A 19,966-nucleotide genomic window follows, 5' to 3' on the forward strand; every position below is an offset into this window, starting at 1 on the left:
TCTTTTCATGTAGTCACACAATATATATATATATATATATATATATATATATATATATATATATATATATATATGATATTTAAGGATAATTTAGTGAGACTGTAATTTATTTTTGATGTTTTGATATTTCTTTAAGCGTTTAGCATTTTTTTTAATATTTTTAATTAAAAAAATAAATTATTGGAAAAATGATTTCATTTATCTTTACAAATTCTTGAAAAAATGCCGGTACCCCTATCCTCGATTTCGGGCTCATGGGTGTATAAATTCTTAATTCATGTCTTGATTTGGTTAAAGCCTTAAGCCTTTAACATCTAAATTATAAATTTATTAGTGACTATCCAGATTTGGGCCTAGCCCATTTAAATACGGACCAGGTTTTAAATGGCCCAAGATCCTTATTTAAGAGGAGAGGAGAGAATGAAAAACAAACTAGCTCCACCCGTCTTTAAAACCTGGAGAGAAGTTGCGGCAAAACCTTGGAGAAGAGAATATTAATGGAGTCGCACAATTTTTGTTAAATCCCAGTATTAGTTATTACCTTAATCTTATCATTCATAGCCACTAAATCTACGGGTAATCTTTTTTCCATCAAAGCTTCATTAAACTTCTTATGTTTTACAGTATGTGTTATTATATTTTCTAATAGTGGTCTTAGAGTATGCTTGATATGTGATTATGATTTGTGGGTTAGTTTTCTTAACATTTTTTTGAAGTGGGTTTTGATGCTAAATTGTTTTTAGGTTTTATTTTTTTGTGTAAAAGAGGCTGTTATTGTTATGTTTGGATACAGAGAAAAAAAACAAGAGAAAGCAAAGGCCTAGTCTTTTGCTGTTCTTGTGCTACTTAAATTTCTGCAAAATTAGAAGTACTTACTACTCAATACAGCTGAGTTGTGTGCTACTTAAATTTGTTCAAAATTAGAAGTAATTACTACTCAATACAGCTGAGTTGAAGTGTTCGTCCGGTTATTTTTTCAGAATGATTTATTATTATTATTATTTTGCAACCAAGCATAGATTGCGAAAATAATCTTCTTGTTTTTTAGGTCTGTTATAGTTAAGTTAGTGATGGAATCTCCTGAGTGATTGAGTTTTGTACTAGTAATTTTAACTCTGTTTCTTCTCGTTGGGTGTGGAGAAGCATTGGGAACCAATTTCTTTCTTCGGAGCCATTTCTTTTCCCTCCCCTCGGCATAGTGCTTCGCTTCCGGTTCTTCAAAAGAATCAACTGACTCCCCCCTTCGTCATTGATCTGGGGAAAAGTAAATTCAATGATCAAACAAATAAGGACAATGAATCTCTTTCTATACTACTAAATTACGAGATCAAGGCTCAAGTACATAAAGGCAGGCGATGACCTTTAGTAATAATAATAATTATAGAGAGGTTTTTTTTTAATTGATTTTTTTCTCTCTCTTTTTGCAGATTATTTGGTGGACATTTAATTTGGAACCATGAGTAAGTCCTGATTAAACTTCTTTTGTTGTATCGGTTGATTTTTCTTCTTCTTTGTTTTGTATGATTTATGATTTACAAAATGGATAATTTGGGTTTCATTTTGTTGCAGGGGCAGGGCCTGATGAGAAGACACGCCGAGAAAGGCGAAAAGAAGATAGAAAAATGACAACTCAGAAAAAACATGAATCTTGGGTTCAACATCAGGTATTATAGTTTAAGCAGTTGCCTCTGTAATTTTTTTCTGGTTACAGTTTTTTGTAATTTATGGCTTTATAAATTTGTAGCAACTGTGATTCTTATATGATGTTTACAGCAATTTAAAAAACAGAGGAGAGCTGAAGAAAATAAGAGAAAATTTGGAAATTCAAAGGCAAAATATGTGAACAAATCAAAGAACTTGAAAGAGAAAGAAGATATGCAAGTAGATTCTACTAACTCGAGGAGAAATCAGAGTCCAGAGGAAAAGAATGTGCCAACAAAAATGGAAAGGAAATTGGGCTTGTTGGGACATAGTGGTTCCAATGCTCCAAAGACAGTGAAAGAAAAAAAGGGCATGAAGAGGAATTTGAAAACGAAGTTTGAAGAGTATCTTGAAATAGACACGAAAGATGCTTGTGCTGAAGAAGATTTGGAAATGGAAAGGAGACTTGCTAAGAAACTCAAATTAAAGGATGGAAAATTGAAGAGGATGGATGATGAAATGGACATGTTACTCGAGGGAATACCATCTGTGCTTGATTCTTTTGATAAAGGGGAAGTCCCAGATGCTAACCAGTTTCCCATTGAGGGAGTTGAGGATACAACTTCTGATAAGAAACATAAGAAACATAAGAAGAAAAAGTCTTCGAAGGAATCTTCAGAAGATGGGAGTGAGGATGTGATGGGAGCAATTTCTGAGCTGCAGGAAAGCTTAGGTGCAGAAGTGGGGCTTGAAGAAGGTGCCAGTGAGACACCTTCACATAATAGAAACAAAAAGAAGTCAAAGCGAAAGCAAGACATGGCAGGAGACATGACAATTGGTGTATCTGACCCAGTAGAGACCCATGATGCGGAGGCCGTGCTGCAGGAAACTTCTAAGAAGGCGCCTGCAGTGGCCAGTAGTATAAAATATGTTGCTCCACACTTGAGATCTCTTGCAGGGAATGAGTCAGAAGAATATATTCAAATCCGTAGACGGGTCCGAGGTACAAAATCAAGCTTTCATGTAAAGTTTTGGCTAAACCTATGAATGCAACACATCCTAATTTTAAACCTGTTCCAGGTCTACTGAATAGGCTATCTGAATCCAATGTGGAATCAATTACAGGCGAAATGGCTACCATCTTCCGTGTATGTTATAATTTTCCTTATGATTTATTGCTTTTATAAGCAATTTTTTCATGGTAATACTGATCAAAAACGAAAAGAAAAGACCTTGTACATGATATGTTTGAAAGCCTATGAAACAATAATTGCTGCATATTGATCTAACAATATATAGGCCAGGAAACCTGTGCAGACAAAACATTGCTTGCTGGTTAATCTGAAGCATTTTCCTAATTTTTTTTATTAGTTTGGCCATTTGGAAATTATTTATCAAATCCGGAATGTTTCAACACCAGTTTCGTGTGTAAGATATTAGTGAGCATGGTTTATGAATAACAACTTGAACACTTTTATTTAATTCGTGTGCAGTCCACTATTCGCAGTGTCAGTACTCAGATTATCATTAATGAGGTGTTGGCAGCATGTTCTGGTGGTCCTCGTGGCAATGAACAGTGAGTGAATTTATTTTTCTTCACATTTATATCTCCTTGTCTCTTTTTATTGAGCTTATTTTTTAACAGAACTTGTTTCATCTAAGCATAAATTCCAAACTAGTTGGAGTTGGCTGCCTGGATCTACTTCCTCCTTTCTACTTTTTTCTTTTTTTCATTTTTTTGGGTGAACTTTCTGTAAGCAGTTGTGACTAGAGATTGTAGAAGCTATAAAACTTTACTATAGCAAGGTCAAGTAAATTGTTGACTAATGATTTCTTATTTGCTCTGTTTTTCCTTCTTTTTTTTTGCTTGCTTGTGCAATATAATTCATACACTCATCTGTGTATCAATGTTGATAAGCTTTTTTTTTGTGTTCGCTTGGGTTAAATGTGTTTTCTTAAGCTATTTTTGGCTCTTACATGCCATATTGATTGGAAAAAAAAGGATAAAGAAAGAAATACATTAAAGTTTTGCTCTATGGGAAAACAATTCTTTTCTTTGAAACGAATTTGGAACTATACTTTTTGTTATATAGATCCACGTATGCTTCGGAATGGGTGTTTGTGTACCTGCAGAAAGCTTGCAAGTTCTTTAGGTCAAAAGATGATTGAAATTTCTGCAAGAAATGTATTTTCCGAATCAACTATATTGTGGATTATTTTAAAGTATCTCAAGAACTGCATTTGGAAATAATAGGATACGTGCAAGTGCATCAGTTTTATGCACTGGCATGCTGTCAGTGATGAGCTTCTTTCCTTTGTTTTCCTTGTTTTGGCCTGGACTCATCTATGAATGTCATCCAGATGACAAAATTGTTTTGATAGCTATGCTCAAATTCTATACCTTTCTGGGATGACTTTTTTCTTCTTCTGGTAGTTAGATTTTATATGTACATTTGATCAATATGGTGCATGTTTGTATATATATGTCTGTGACAATTTCTCCTTTTCTATTTTTCCTGGAATCCTTCTCACTATTGAACTTAGGATTGATTTGGATGCCTGCGCTTTTGTGAAGGTATGCTGCTGTTTTTGCATCTTTTGTTACTGGCTTGGCTTGCTCTGTTGGGATGGACTTCAGTGCAAAGTTCATGGCATCGCTAGCTAAAGCTTTTGAGGTGCATACACCCTTTGAAAGTACATCATTAACGTTGAATTGTTGTATTGATTTTTAACTGCTTGAAGATTAATAATAAATCATTCAAAGTTTGGGGGGTGCCATGGGCTCCCCACCATTCAAAGTTGATTCTGGGTTTTATATATATAACATTTAGGTTTAGCAAACATATATTTATAGGTCCATATCTGTCTTTTCCCCTGTAAATTTCATTTTGCGTCACTTTTATTTCAGAAATTAAATCTTTCTTTGAGCAATGACCCTTTCTGTTTGGTATGCAGGATGAGTGCCTCAAAGAAGACAATATTTCCTTGCGTAATCTCACTCTTCTACTCTCCTATTTATGCATATTTGGAGTTTGCTCAAGGCAAGTTAACTAACTTTATTTATTTATATGCATATAATTTGCTTATAAATATAAATGTAAATTCTATTTTTAACTCACTTCATCTTAGGACTCAACGCAGTAAATAAAAAAAAAATTCAATCACACCATCTCTATAATAAGCAAATGCCTCCTTTTTTCCTGTAGTTGTTGGAGTTTTTCATAAAAAGGTTAAAAAATGAAAAATTGTAGTAAAATCTAACATGGGTAAAGTTTCTATGCATTATTATAAAGACATGTCACATGGCTCCAGTTGCTGAATCTATTGATGAGAACCTCTTTTTGGAATATACACATAAGCATATATGAATTAGTTTGAAGGGCATGATGTGCCTATCGTAACAATTTAGGTCTATGTTAATTGGAATTACAAGCGTGTACAATTAAAAAAACCACATTAGTTTCTCTCAACAGAGACATTTTAATTGGCAATTCATTCTCTTTTGCTGTAATGGCAGTATTCTTTGTAGGAAAATATGTTAAATGTAATAATGAGGTTATCAACTTGATGGTATAGGAGCCTTGGTTGTTGCTGTTTCCAATAATGATCTTTGTGTATTTGGCAACTGCGACATTATCTGCATTTGAATACATGGCTAGAACCATCCTTGCGTACAAAATAGTTGCATAATGCTTGTGTTACTCCTTCTGCCCTCATATGTTGTCTGTTTCATCAATTTTTAATTTATTTGATGAAAATAATATATAAGCTAATAGCATTAATTCTGTTGATGTTTTGCAGTGATCTGATATATGACCTCCTAATCACGCTGAGCAAGCGTTTGAGAGAGATTGATGTCTCCACTATCTTGACAGTTTTAAATTGTACAGTCTTTCAACCCTTGATGTTTACAATGTGATTTTCACATTTGTCAACTATTTATAATTCAGTTTTGATTATGATTTAAGTTCTCTCTCCATGAAGCGTCCACTTTTTGATAAGGAACTGCATGTCAATCACTTTAATATTCCAGTATCATATTCTTTTCCTTGTTTACATCAGTTATCATTTTCCCTATGCAATCTGGCTGCAGTTTTTGCACTGCACTGATTGATTCTCCTGGTGTTAAAAATAGTATGACGTCACCACTTCTGTGTACTAATTTAGTAGGATCTGTTGCCAAATTAATCATGTTTAACATGCCATTACTGGCTGTGTAGGCTGTGGGATGAAAATAAGGAGTGATGATCCCACTGCAATGAAGAACTTCATCCAGAGTGTACAGAACAGAGTGAATGAGCTGAAGGCCTCCTCTGTTGAAGGCCAGGCAAATATAAATGGAAAAAGAGTACGCGTTTTCATGAAGATCTCTTTTGATTCTGCAATTTTTGTGGTCAGTTTAGAATTATCATACATGGTAACTTTTGCAGATGGAGTTTATGCTTGAAACCATATTTGATATCAAAAACAACAAGAAAAGGCCCAAGGAGGAAACTGCACCTCATGCGCGGATAAAAAAGTGGCTACAGAAGGTCTTACTAATTGGACATTATTCTTCTCATTTCAAGTTCTTCATTCATGTCTCTGATTTCAAATCTATATTTCTTAACAAGACAACCAGTTAAGTCAATCAGGAGGTTATTTTATAATTTCATATTAACAGTGAGAGGAAAGAAGCAAAAGGAAAACCAAGAAAAGCATTAATTTTCATATAAAACAAGATCGGGCTTGTTGTTAAAAAAAAGTTATGTTAAACATTAAGATATCCTTTTTCTTGGTTGCACTTACAGCAATTTTTAGAGTAGTCTTGTTAGCTGTGACATTGAGCTGCACATGTAAATTAAGACGATGAGATTCTTTGTTCTTATTCACATGGCGTATTCCTTCTTTCACCCCTTTTTAATGGTTTTCTTGATGTCTCAGTTAAGAGTTGAAGAAATTCTCATTAGAGGGCTAAAATGGAGCAAGCTGCTTGATCCTGACAACAAGGGCCAGTGGTGGCTGTTAGGGGGTATGGCTGCCAAAACAGATAATGTTCAAGAGGTTGCCAATACGATTGACAAAGACGTTCTGGAAGCCCAAAAGATGCTACAGCTAGCTTCCTCACAGAGGATGAACACAGATGCCAGAAAAGCAATCTTTTGTATAATAATGAGTGGTGAGGACTACATCGATGCTTTTGAAAAGCTTCTGAGGCTGGACTTGGTTGGAAAGCAGGTTGGTATCTCTTGGCTCCCCCACCAAAATGCTCTTCATTTCCTTTCCTCCCTCGTTTCATTTATATGATGTATTTTGTTTTCATGTACAGGACAGAGAGATTATGCGAGTTATTGTTGAATGCTGTTTACAAGAAAAGATATTTAACAAGTATTACACTACCCTGGCTTCCAAGTTGTGTGAGCATGACAAAAACCACAAATTTACTTTACAGGTAACCCTTGTCCTTTTCATGATGAAGTAACAAGGAGCCTATTCTACTCTCTCTCTCTCTCTCTCTCTCTGAGTGTGATATGGGATATGCTAAAAAACAGGGAATGTAAATTTAGTGCAAGATCCATAGTTTGTATGCATAAGCTTTCCAGCTTTGATTATGTAAAGATAATCTCTTTTTACCTGATATAATTTCACAGTTTTGCATTTGGGACCACTTCAAAGAGCTGGAGTCAATGCAGCTATTAAGATCAATGCACCTAGCAAAATTCATAGCAGAGATGGTTGGCTCTTTCACCCTCTCTCTTGCAGTTTTGAAGAGTGTAGAATTAAGTGATGTCACACAGCTAACCCCAAAAAGGATCATGCATTTTCGTATGCTGTTTGAGGCCTTGTTTGAGTATCCTGATGAGATTATATGGAACTCATTAACACGTGTTGCTGTCTCCCCTGAGCTAGAAACTCTCCGTCATGGCATTGAGTTCTTCATCAGGGAGTACGTTGTCAAAACTAACAAGGCCTTTGCAAACAAATTCAAGATTTCAAAGAAAGCCCTTAATAATACTGAAGGAGTCCTCATGTGAGTTGGAGAAAATGGTTGCTCTTCTTGGTAAAGGCCAAATTTTGTAGTTTATTTTTTTTCCCTGTAGCCTGACTTGGTTGCCAGATTTTATTGTGCCAAGTACTAAATTACCATGGTGAAATGATGTAAAACGCTAGCAATTTTATTATAAGATGACAGACATCTTTTCCCTTATATTATTTTTAAAGAGGGTTCAATATGACCATTTCCTAATACAACTTCTGCTCTGTTCTTGTCAATTAACAAGCTGTTACTGGTATGGTAGTATTTCCATATCTGTTGATATCTCTATTAATTCCCATGGCGTGTCCAAGCATTTGGTGAAACCAGTGTTTTGGGATGATGCAGCAGGGGAAATACAACCACAGAAAACAGGGTCCGTGCAGTACATAACATGCCATGAAGACGACAGTTATAACCTTGAGCTTTGAATACCAAAAGAGGAAGCTGAAATTCGTTACTTCCTTGACTTGTTAACTTGATCCTAATTTGAACCTTTTCAAATGCTCAATTAGGGCTTCGCTAGCTTCAAGCATTTAAATAATCTTCATTTTATGAAATAAATCAGGCAAGACATCAATGACCATATAAAATGGCAGCTGCATAGTTAAAAAATCCCACAAAATGCCTTCATTTTACTCCAAATAGAACATATCCCACAAACGGCAACAATGCACCTTGTAAATCCTAATTGCCTTATTTTTTAGTACTTGCAAACTCATAATGATTCAATATCTGACATATGGTGAAGATTTTCAAAATAAGCAATGTAAATCTTACCATCACATTTAATGTTTTAGGATTATAATGATGGATGGAATGACAAATAAAACACCAATCATAAGCTGAGAAGTCATTTAGTATCAAGTTACTAAGAGTTATGTCTGTCTACCATTATCCTGATTACTGGGGGTGTTATGCCACGATTCAAAATAAAAGGTATCCACCATTCACATTTAGAGACCTACAGAATCTGTGCAAATAAACCATAGGCACCACTCCTTGAATAGTCAAACATTTACTGACTCGGTTGAGGTGGTATCTTCACTGCAACCCAATTGCCATCGCTGATGGGCAATACAGTGGTGCCTGAAGGATATGTCACTGTGGCCCCACGTGGATGAACAATAATCCTACTTTGACATGTCGTACTCCTTCCAACAAGATGCTCGATGCTTGAGTTTGCAGCTGAACTAGTGGAGGAATCAGAAGGCAAAGAAGATGGCGACAGGTCATGCTTAGGCAAAGAAGAGATGGCGATGCCAGATGAAGATGTAATGCTTGTCACGGCTGAAACACTATCTTGCCCTGAAGATGCAATGAAGGGATGACGACTTCTAACTTCAGAACACTCTGCCAACAATTCAAAAGGTACATGCTGAGACATGGATGCCATTAAGATATCATGAGAGTATGTGTAATTTGCCTACGAAAGAAGCAAACAATACTTCATGTCGAAGGAACCAGAATGGCAAGCGCATGCAAATTTGTGTTCAGTGTCTACACATAGATGGGAATCCTAATATCACAAGCCTAAAGGTGCCTTTATGTAGAGAAATGGGTTCTGTTTCTTTACATTTTCATTTTTTAAATATTTTTTCCCTTTTACTTTTCATATAATATTTTTATTCACCTTGAATTGAAAGGAACTGCAAAAATAGTGTTCATCTGTTGAAACCACTAAACGATTTCTCTGGAACCAAAAATCAGACAAAAAGCATGAAAATATTAACCCACTAGAACATAGGAACCAGTGCGAAAATGAAAACCCTGCATAAAAATGTTAGAAAGTTCTGGAACTAAAAGTAGTTTTCTATTTTTAAAAAGTCGTCCATCGAGTTATCCAAGTGACCACCCCCTTCTTCAGTGGAGAAGGTCTCATGGCCACCCATGGGATATTAGTTATAAAACACTATTAGTTTATAACTTTTTGTTTGTTAATCTAGTTTCACATTTAATGCTCTATTTGGAGGTATATTTTATTCATGTCAAATAATCTGAAGTACCATGAAGAGGTAGCATGAAGAGGGAAGCTTGAGTTATTCTCTATCCCGAATTAGTGACTTGTACTCCAAAATAGTGAAAACACTTGAATATCTGTGCACTGTATCATATATCGTTATTTGCATGCACACATCTACAACAAATATGTATAAACATATAACACACACCACCCCCAACTCATACATACCCCCATAACCTCCTTTAAGCACCATTCAATCTTTAGAAATCTAAAGGTCGTAGTTAAAGCAAGTTCTTATATTGAAAAAGTTCTCTGATTAGCATCAGTGTGGATGGTGCAAATGAAAAATGCTCAACTTTTACAAACACATCTTTCAATGGTGTCCCTCCATATCAAATATCTGACAAATCTAGTTTCAAATCTAGATGCTTTCAGATTTAGTTTTCCACAATATGTCGGCAGAAAGCATTAGTTCATGGTTTTGGAGACAATAATGAACATGCAGAGAGGAATTATTTAGTATAATATGAAACCATCTTCTAACAACTACTAATAGAAGGGAAAAATGCTTGGAATTTTAGAAAAATTCACCTCTATCCTCCTCATTTTGTTCACTGGGCACAGGCAATTTAGGTTGGATGTTTTGTTGAAGAAATGCAGTGAGATCTGCAAGAAGGCTAGGAGTTGAGAACTGCAGAGCTTCATGTCCTTGGTGAGCTGGAGAGTGACACGTAGTGCTTTGAACAGCTTCCTGGACTTGGCAAGCAGGGGCGAAAAGTGTAGAGCTCTGAGGAGCTTCTTGAACTAGGCAAGCAGGGGAGAGAAATGCAGGGCTCAGACTTGAGTTGCCTGACCAAAAACCAAGCATTCTGATCAAGCACTACAATAGTATATTCTTTACTTCGTAGATGTTAAATTTAATAATTTTTTATGCAGCATCTCTATTTTCTCTGCTTTGTAAAAAGCTTATAAGAACTATGAAGCGCGTCAATTTAGAAGGTATCATTAGAATGTCTTCATGCAGCTAAGTTACTCAAGGATGTTTGCTGTGAAGACCAAAAGCTCGTTAGACTGTCTCTCACTGAATCTTTGACTTCAACTTTTCTTATGTCCCTGTGGTTAATAAATATTCATGTCCCTGGCCCAAACCATACTGTAGTTTTACGAGAAAGTCCATCACAAAAGAAAATGTCATATTGAAGCATAAATTGCGCACCATTTATGGTTTCGTGTAGGAAAGCATGCCATTTGTCATGGTTGGTTGAGGTTAACAAAATCAAGAGGAAGGAGAGGCTGGATAGAACCTTCCTACCCTCTAAGTTCTTTGGATGATGAAAAGAGGAAGAGAAGATGTAAGAGGTATTAAACTAAATGTTATGGACAAAATAACCACCTGTTACATGAATTCGTGTTCTGGTCAAAGCTGATAATAAACAATTTCCTCTTCCTTCTTCTTGGGCCCTCGAAATCCATTTTGAGGGATTGAAATTGTTGGGTCCAATAGAAGCCTCTTTTATCTCCTGCCATACCTTCCCTTCCAAGATCCAACCAAATGGGAGAGGGGGCTTTTGTTTTCCTTTCTTCTACTCCCCAACCATAACTTTTGTTTTCCTTTCTTCTACTCCCCCAACCATATTGTTATTATGATATCAAAGTGGAATTCTCTCATCAAGGACTGGTTTGCAATCTCAATTCTAAGTCCTAAGAGAGGAATCACAGAAGGTTTCACAGAGAAGTAATCCTCTACTCAAGTACTAGGCTGAGAATTTGAGTACAATATATGAATCTTGCCACTTAATTTATCATGAAAATCAAATGATTGTTACCATAGAGTTATAAACCTCACAGCATTGAAATAATTGTTGACAAAAAAAAATCCAGGTTATAGAGAGTGGATTCCTGTACTAATTAATTGGATGCCTAAAGCATGCAAGACTAAATAATACATAAATTAAAACATATAGTAAACAAGTATGCATGTACATACGCTGTTTTAGAGCTGTGTAAGCAGTCTTTGCTGCACTCATCTCTGCTTGCTTCTTAGTTTTTGCTCCTTGTCCTGTAAAAATCTCTCCTTCGATCTCCACTGTTGAAATGAAAGTGGGTACATGAGCTTCACCAGATCTGTTTGTACTATAAGTTGGCAAACCACAACCTGCTCTCTGAGCCAGTTCTTGTAAAAGATTTTTATAACCAGACTCATCCTAAAAAGAAAATAATAAATTACATAAAGAAGAGTAATCACATCTCTAAAAGAAACAAACACAAAAACTGCATGCACAACCAGCAAATTTCTGCATCTCACAATGAATTGATAACAATGACCATAAATAGGAAACTAACCTCTTCAACTCCATTTGGCAACAATGACATCAATGCAGCTTTTGCAGCTGCATGTTCAGCTTTGTTCAATGTGGAAAAATATTCTAGACTCTCAAAGGTTTGTCCATTTACTGTGACCTTGCACTTAAAGCGACTAGAATGAGGAGGACCCACCCGCTCACAGGAATACACAGGTAGAGCAAAATTTCTCTTTTGTGCATAGGTTTGCAGCTGGCTCTTAAACAAACGCTGCATATCTATAAGCCAGGAGAAAATTCAGATTAATATGTCCCACAATGACTTGTCATGAAAACCCAAGATAAACAGGTGCATTATTTAAGACAAAAATAAGGTGATTCAACACTGAGTTTCCATGGTCAGGTGATGCTACTGCCTTCTTCAATCAGAATTCAGCTACTCTTTTCCTGTAATAACTTAGCAACCAACAGGGCATCAAATACAAAATCCCCTCCTTTCCCTTTTTACTACACCATAAAAACCTATAAGCTACTGTAAGCTACTGTACGAATTACATTATCCCATGCCCGGCCAAACAACAATTTAATTACATGCAGCAAATCTTCAATGGCCACGTGAGGCACTATTGAGAGCAGAGTATTCAATAACAATAATAAAAAGAAAAAAGAAAACACAGATAAAACAATTAAACCAGAATTTTTTTATGTTTTCCTCCATTTTAATCCTTTTGAGATTTGGAGCAAGAGGGAGAGTCCATTCACCACAAGTGTTGCGGGAAAGCAAGAGTTGTGATCTAAAGTATCTTCATCAATCAACAATTTTGTAAACTCTGTGATACGTGGCAGCTAAGCCATGCGGGCATGGTTTGTGTATAGTTTCTTTCATTTTTCTCATTTCAGCTCACATCATTTCTAGGAATTTTTTTTAATTTTTTTGTGGATTTTTTTAATAAAAAAAAAGTCGAGAGAGAGAGTTAAGTTAGAGCTATAGAAAAAGTTCAACCATTCTAAGACTCGATTGTCAAGAGAAGTAAAGGAACAGTTTTTGAAATCATACATACTCAAACCTAAAATACAAATCCAAAGTACAAGTAAAAGCTCAGTCAGAAATAGAGCAGACCAGCTGTGGAGTAGAATAACATAGAAAGCCCATGAAGCTAGACATCAAACAAAAAAATGCTGCCTAAGTACATCCATCAGAAGAAGACAACTAGATCCATGGCTATTTGATGACGAATAACTATTGAAAGTTTTCCAATCCAAGGAAAAAACAAAATAACTAACCTTTTTCCTTTAGGAAAGACACTGCAACAGCTTTGATATTTTATAATCTATGTGGATCCACTTAATACTTTTGAATTTCATGAGGCTCCACATATACAAAAGATACAAACTGTTGCAAGTTTACAAAAAAAAAATGTCCAATTTCCCTGGACTGTTTTCTTGACCCTTTGTTCATGATTGTCAAGTGTTATCCATTAATTCAGCAATTTCACATTCCAATCACAGTTGCAATGTCCCATCCCAAGCAACGCACAGCGGTCATAAACAATGCAGGTGTAATGTTTAAAATTTTGCGAGTCAAAACTAGGTTTTCAAAAATCTCACTAAAAATGGACAAAAACGATACTTTGACAGCTATACGTTTTCCTAATAAATGTATGCTTGCCTCAAAAATATCAAAAATCTAAAAGTTAACCAAGAAAATTGATTCAAAAAATTAACCCACACACACAAGCAATTGAAGATATACGCAGATCTATTGAACCTAAAAGATAACCAAGAAAATTGGTTCCAAAAATTAAAACATGCATATATGCCCACACACAAGCAATTGAAGATATACACAGACCCATCAAATCTAAAAGATAACCAAGAACATTGATTCCAAAACTTAACATACATAACAACACACACAAATAACTGAAGATATACATAGATCAAGCAAATGAAAAACTTTAAAGCAGTAAAGCAAAAATGAATACAACATAAACGAAGGGATTTGATCGATATTTTTGTAGAAATTGTGTAAAAATAACATTGTTGAGAATTTTACCTCAAATTTCCAAACCAGGATTTAGAACCTTATTGTTGAGGTATGAAGCAATTGATTTTGATTTATATTTAGTGAATGGTATGAAGCAACTGATTTTGATTTATATTTAGTGAATGGAGTAAAGTGGCTTTAGAGATGGTTATTGTCAGTGGAGGAAATGTGTTCAAAAAGTGTCATCGCTGCTCAATTAACTTGTTTCCAATGGCGGCGTCATTACAATCATTATGACCACAAAAGCTGTGAAACACTATGCTCCATTCCAAACAGGCTATCAAACCCTAATATTGGACCGTATTACAGATTACAATTTATTATGCACCCTCCATATATGGTTATAATAATAAACAGATTTCCATTAAGTTTTGTTTAAAAAGAGACAAGCATCACAGACACTTGCGAGTATCTGACACCATTGAGTTGGGCTATGTATGGATTGCAAGCCCCATGGAGCCGACCAGTCTATCTGCAAATCAGCTCGAAGGTGTCAGACACTCACACATGTTCATAGAATTTACTTTAAAACGATTCCACCAGAAAAATTGCATGGCAGCAACACAGGGAAAACCATAAGAGGGGAGTGCTAATGAAAATTAAGCTGCAATGTGAACAATATTTATTTATTTTTACTTTAAAGGAGGTTTATTATTTATCTTTCAATGCCAAGAGGAAACATCAAACCAGACAAAACTAATTGTTTTATTACAGATATCATACATACACTGTTTTCACACCTACACAATTTAAAGAGAAAAGGCTATCATTTCCATAATGATTGGTTGCCTATTTAGAATGCAACTATGACTATAAAGCACATCCAACTGACTCCACTCCAGGATTAAAAAGGGCAAGAATAAATTCTCTCACCTCCGGAACTCTCATCATTTCTGGCAACCGTTGTGGCTTCATTCACCTGAGGAGTTTGATTTGCATTTTGTGTGTTTAGTTGCAATGACCCTCCGAGAGAGAGATGACTATTCGCCCTAGTGCTTACACGCAAAGAACCTGCAGCAACTTCAGTAATCAAGGTAGCCCTTGTAGCAAAACAGTAGTTTCTTGAATGAAAAGAGAGAGAGAGAGAGAGAGAAAGGAGTAAGTGGTCAATCATTTTTGAATTTGGTAAACTAAGAAATCTCATGTGTTAAAACATTACATTGCTTGCAAAACTTGGAATGCGATTTGGTTCTAAAGTGTGGGGAATTCGACATGCCAATACATTTGATATCTATATATATATATATATATATATATATTTGTTTTTACTTCAATGCCTACATCTTTCAATTTAGAGTGCAATAATAAATGCACCTGTAATTATCAAGCACATCCAACTGACTCCAGAAACGGAGCATGACAGTGTTAAAGTCATATTAAATCCAAAAAGGGCAAGTATAAATTTGCTCTCACCTCCGAAACTCTCGTCATTTTTGGCAACTGCCAAAGCTTCATTTATCAGGGAAGTTCGATTTGCATCTTGTGTGTTGAATTGCGATGTACCTCCAGGAGAGAGACAAGTAATCGCCCCAGCCCTTTCACTCAAAGAACCTGCAGCAACTTCGATAAGCAAGGAAGCCCTTGTAGCATAAGGGTAGTTTCTTGAACTCATGCGGTGTAAATAAGCAGAACTAGAATGATAATAATCACATCACATCAATGATTTATCGTAAGATTCAAGGTCACGGGCATCAACCAATCAATCCATCCTATTACCATGGGAATTAATTAATTAATCTAAAAAAAATATACGAACAACAATAATTGAATGCTATAATTTACAGAAGAAACTAGAAACATTATCATGGAAGCATTCATTTTTAACCAAATACTATAATTTACAAAGGTCCTTCATCTCACTAAGCCTTAGGAAAAATAACCCTAAAAAGTCTTTAATCTCTCTAACACATTGAAAATAAAGCGACCAAAAAGGAAGAAATGAACCGTTGCAAAACGAATTCAACAAAACTGTAAATAAAAAGAGTTACTGATAATCACCAGAGACGGAAGGGGAGAGGGAGGGGGAGGGGCGAGAGATGGAGAAGTGCTCGTAAGCGAGCTTAGCAGCGTCGTTTTGAGCTTTCTTGGAGGTATTAGAGGGAGATGGAGAGTGAAAGGAAACGTTATTGACGGTGACAGTAGCCAAGAAGCGAGGGTTGTGAGCTTGTCCTTGTCTTGATGATTCGTAGGCGGGCAACTCCCAAGCTCTCTGTTGGCAAAGTTCTTGAAGCTTTGACTTGTACATTGTTTCTTTGATTCTTTAGTTAAGTAGTACAGGACATCGGAAGACTACTGGTGTTTTTTTCCTATTGCCGGAGACATTGAGAGTTGGGTGTTATATATAGTAAGTGACTTGAATTTAGTGTTGTCTTGTAGTTTTCCATGGAGATACTGGTCGGATGGTCGGATTATGAATCATCCGAGTAAGGTGCAACTGAGGTATGTTTGTTTCTTAAAAGTAAAAAATTTTCAGTATTTGTTTGTTATTAAAATGCTTTGTTATTAAAAAAATTATTCAATGAAAAATACTTTCCGATCAATAAAAAATATTTTCTGGTCAATAAAAAATAGTTTTCAGTTGGAAAAAAATTTGGCTTGGTTTTCAAGAAAATATTTTTCCTGAAAAATTTGGACGGAAAACACTTTTCAGAAATTGTGAAAAATTTAGAAATGTTATTATTTACTGATTATATCAAATTTGATCATTAAACTTTTGATTGCTATATATATTTTGTTTTGAATATTTATTTTTTAATTTTATCTTTTAAAATTTAATTTTTATATTAACTTTGGTTTTTATTTTTATAATTGTTATTTGCTTTTTCCTTATCATTTTTTTATTGAAATTTTTTATCTATTAAATTTGGTCCTTATTCTTTTGATTGTTACTTATTTTATTTGAAATAATTTATGAAATGTTGATTATTATTATTTTAATTTCTTCATCTTTTATTTTTTTAATTTTTTAGATTTGATCTCTATTATTTTGATTATTATTTATTTTATTTGAGATAATTTATGAAATTATATTTTTTTTTCAATTTCATTCTCTTTCAACTATTTAATTTGTAAGATTTGTTTCTTATTATTTTAATAAATTTAAGAAAAATAAAATATTAATAAATTATTTTCCAGCTTATTTTCCATGACATAACCAAACACTGGAAACTGTTTTCCAACTTATTTTTCATTACACTACCAAACATCAAAAAGTAATTCACTTTCCCGAAATTCACTTTCCAAAAGAAAACTACTTTCCAGCAAACAAACAGAGCCTGAATCTTTTTTTTTTTTTATGTTTTAGATTATGTTTATTGTGTTTTAAAAATATATTTGACTTAAAAAATATTAAATTAATTTTTTATTATATTTTTTAATAATTTTAATAGGCTGATATAAAAAAAATTATTTTAATATATTTTAAATAAAAAATATTTTTAAAAAATATATTATAACACAATACCAAACGCAGATTTGATCTCCAGTTACTTCCTTAGCATGCTAGATTTAAATTTGGATGCCTTTATCTGAGAAGGGATTTAATATTAATTAACTCAAAAGTTAGTTTAAAAATATCTTTACCATCAAATAAAAAAACAAAGATATGAGCATTCTTGTACTTAATAAACTAAGAAATCTCAATTTGTTTTTAAATTCCACGTGTTCTAAGACGTTATATTCCCTAGAAAATAGTAGAAAAAAGGGATTTTACATGTTAATAATTAATTATCTTAATTTCTAGTTTTAATTCAACAAATGGTGATTTTAGTTTAGGCATATCTAAAAACAAACATCTTAATATCTCTCCTAATTCAAAGTGCGAGGTCAGTGAACCACCTAACTTCTCTGACAAATCTACATAAGCATGCACATTATTTTTAGTTCGGTTTATTTTTTTAAAAAAATAAATATAAAAAATAATTATCATAATCTTAAACAGTACCCTATAAAATACATTAAATTTTAAAAGTCAATTCTTTTTTTTATAGAAGGTGTTTGGAAGTGAGGTATTGATTGTTTTTTAAAGTGTTATTTACTTAAAAATATATTAAAATAATATTTTTTATTTTAAAAAAATATTTTTGATATTAGTATTTTAAAACAATAAAAAATATAAAAAAAAATAAATTAAAAAAAACAAGGTAATGTTTTTGGAAACGTCATTTTAAACACGTTTCTAGTCACGGGGGCATAATCAAGTGAATCAAGTGCAAGTCACTTGCACCAACTTGCTGAGTTTAGAGGGTGTACTAGCTATATGATATGTGCTTTGCCACATGTCAGAAAATTTTTTTCAGCTAAAACAATATAGGTTTTTTAATATTTTTTAACATAATAAAATCATAACCGTAAATAAAAAAATCTTATACATATATTTAATTAAATAAATTAAAACACATAAGATATCAATTAAATGAAATCAAAAGAAAAAAATATTATAAATGTCGCACATATTAGAATAAAATGTTATCTTATACATGAGAATCAAGTAAAAACCAAACAATATTTAATCAAAGAATAAATTGAAAAATTAGAAGATAGATGTAAATGTAGATATTTGATTTCAAAACATGAGTCATAGACTCGATTGTATTTAATAATATTATTTTTTAAAATTAATATTTTATTTAATAAAATAAAAAAAAGTACGCATAGGAAAACAATTTTATAAAATTAAAGAGAAAAACAATTAAGTGGAACTGCACAGAACAAAATATCTCATATGATCAGGAAAACAAATTTAAACATATTCATAAACTAAGTAAAAATTAAATTATACTTTGTCAAAAAAACATCATAAAAATTGTAAAAACTGAAAAAAATCAACCAATAAAAAAACTCACACAAAAAGATAAAATTGAAAGAAAAAAAAATTAAAAAAAATCAATAAACCCATAAAATGAGGCTTAAGCACTCGGGCTAGGCATGGGTGGCCAACGAATTTAGGTTGAGTTATTTATTTTATATTATTTTTCAAGGTACGAACCCTTATTTCTTTGGAAAAAAAAACATGTGGCAAGCAACTTATACCCGCTGGGCCAATTTCTTGCAAGCAGAAGGTTGATGGAAATTCACGTCAAGGTTTTTTTTTTTACCTAAAAGCTTAATTTTCAACCCTTTATTTTTACCCAAAACACTTTATACAGTTTGATAAACTTATTTATGGTTTAAAATAACCTAAATAGCAACCTAAAAACTAAAAATCAAAAAGCTTTTTGAGTTCTTATCTACCATTTTAGGTGATGGAAATGACAGAATACATAGGTGAGACTCTCCTCATCGAATGAAACTCATTAATATTAATATCAATCTTTTTTACAACCTAAATCAGTGTTAACCGATACTTTCTCTTTCTATTATCAAAATTTAGTCAAGTTCTCTCTCTTCCTTCAAACGAGGGACTAAGAAATAAGAAAAATAATTTTATGGACCAAATTGAAATTTTAAAAACCAAAAGGGTCAAAAGAAAAGAAAATAAAAGGTATAAGGATCAAAATAAACTTTTTACACAAACTTTAAAAGTGCCACTATTTTTTCCTTCTTTTTCCACTTCGGTTGTCCATCTTTCAATCATTTTCTTTTCAACAAATCAGAGCAAATTAACAATCAATTTGGCCACAAAATTACTAAATTGAGGAGAAAAAAATACTTTCATGTCCAAATTATAAAAAAAATCATTATGTGAATTGTGAAGGGTAAACAATAGCATGGGGAACAATATTTTCCCCACTCCTTTTAGAATTTATAATAATTATAATTATAATAAATGATTTTTTTTAAATCATTTCAAGCCATGAGAAGAAAAAGAATACCTCGAATGAAACTATACTAAGATCGATCTTTTTCATGGTCTAAATTAGTGTCAACAAAGACTTTATCTCTATCTCTCAACCACTAGAATTCAATAACTTTCTTTCTTTTCTCTCACATTAGATACTGAAAAATAAAAAAAATGTAATTCTAAGTCCGACTTAAAATTTTGAAAACCAAAGGGATCAAAA

At 33.4% G+C, this 19,966-nt stretch overlaps 2 protein-coding genes across 6 annotated transcripts; one reads left to right on the forward strand and one right to left on the reverse strand.

The window, feature by feature from the left end:
* Positions 1 to 428: 428 nt before the first annotated feature.
* LOC133670077 (uncharacterized) lies at positions 429 to 7,828 on the forward strand. 2 transcript variants are annotated; one of them, XM_062090504.1, is made up of 15 exons: positions 429 to 576; positions 1,144 to 1,348; positions 1,428 to 1,460; positions 1,570 to 1,664; positions 1,774 to 2,644; positions 2,722 to 2,789; positions 3,135 to 3,217; positions 4,217 to 4,316; positions 4,597 to 4,682; positions 5,443 to 5,525; positions 5,862 to 5,989; positions 6,072 to 6,173; positions 6,565 to 6,858; positions 6,950 to 7,072; positions 7,272 to 7,828. In XM_062090504.1, the coding sequence occupies exons 3-15, from the start codon at positions 1,457 to 1,459 to the stop codon at positions 7,653 to 7,655; spliced, it is 2,421 nt and encodes an 806-aa protein (XP_061946488.1). In that variant the 5' UTR covers positions 429 to 576; positions 1,144 to 1,348; positions 1,428 to 1,456; the 3' UTR covers positions 7,656 to 7,828. The 2 variants fall into 2 exon arrangements, with proteins under 2 accessions (XP_061946488.1, XP_061946487.1); XM_062090503.1 differs by lacking the exon at positions 1,144 to 1,348.
* Positions 7,829 to 8,415: 587 nt separating this feature from the next.
* On the reverse strand, positions 8,416 to 16,405 carry LOC133670129 (double-stranded RNA-binding protein 1-like). 4 transcript variants are annotated; one of them, XM_062090605.1, is made up of 7 exons: positions 15,963 to 16,405; positions 15,378 to 15,515; positions 14,838 to 14,975; positions 11,961 to 12,196; positions 11,605 to 11,821; positions 10,209 to 10,466; positions 8,416 to 9,007 (listed from the first exon to the last, which is right to left on the reverse strand). In XM_062090605.1, the coding sequence occupies exons 1-7, from the start codon at positions 16,207 to 16,209 to the stop codon at positions 8,673 to 8,675; spliced, it is 1,569 nt and encodes a 522-aa protein (XP_061946589.1). In that variant the 5' UTR covers positions 16,210 to 16,405; the 3' UTR covers positions 8,416 to 8,672. The 4 variants fall into 4 exon arrangements, with proteins under 4 accessions (XP_061946589.1, XP_061946587.1, XP_061946586.1 ...); XM_062090603.1 differs by having other exon boundaries at positions 14,838 to 14,984; XM_062090602.1 differs by having other exon boundaries at positions 15,378 to 15,524.
* Positions 16,406 to 19,966: the final 3,561 nt, after the last annotated feature.

Source organism: Populus nigra, chromosome 12 (assembly GCF_951802175.1).
Source record: "Populus nigra chromosome 12, ddPopNigr1.1, whole genome shotgun sequence".
NCBI classification, from domain to species: Eukaryota; Viridiplantae; Streptophyta; class Magnoliopsida; order Malpighiales; family Salicaceae; genus Populus; species Populus nigra.

Bases quoted from the DNA above. Each gene is read 5' to 3' on its own strand.
- LOC133670129 (XM_062090601.1), bottom strand. From the start codon at position 16,209: ATGTACAAGTCAAAGCTTCAAGAACTTTGCCAACAGAGAGCTTGGGAG. The intron at 10,467-11,604 runs GTATGTACATGC...GTTTTTGGTCAG, and splicing joins TTACACAGCTCTAAAACAGC to GCAACTCAAGTCTGAGCCCT. The intron at 9,008-10,208 runs GTGAATTTTTCT...AATTGTTGGCAG, and splicing joins ACAAAATGAGGAGGATAGAG to AGTGTTCTGAAGTTAGAAGT.
- LOC133670077 (XM_062090504.1), top strand. The intron at 4,317-4,596 runs GTGCATACACCC...TTTGGTATGCAG, and splicing joins CGCTAGCTAAAGCTTTTGAG to GATGAGTGCCTCAAAGAAGA. The intron at 5,990-6,071 runs GTACGCGTTTTC...TAACTTTTGCAG, and splicing joins CAAATATAAATGGAAAAAGA to ATGGAGTTTATGCTTGAAAC.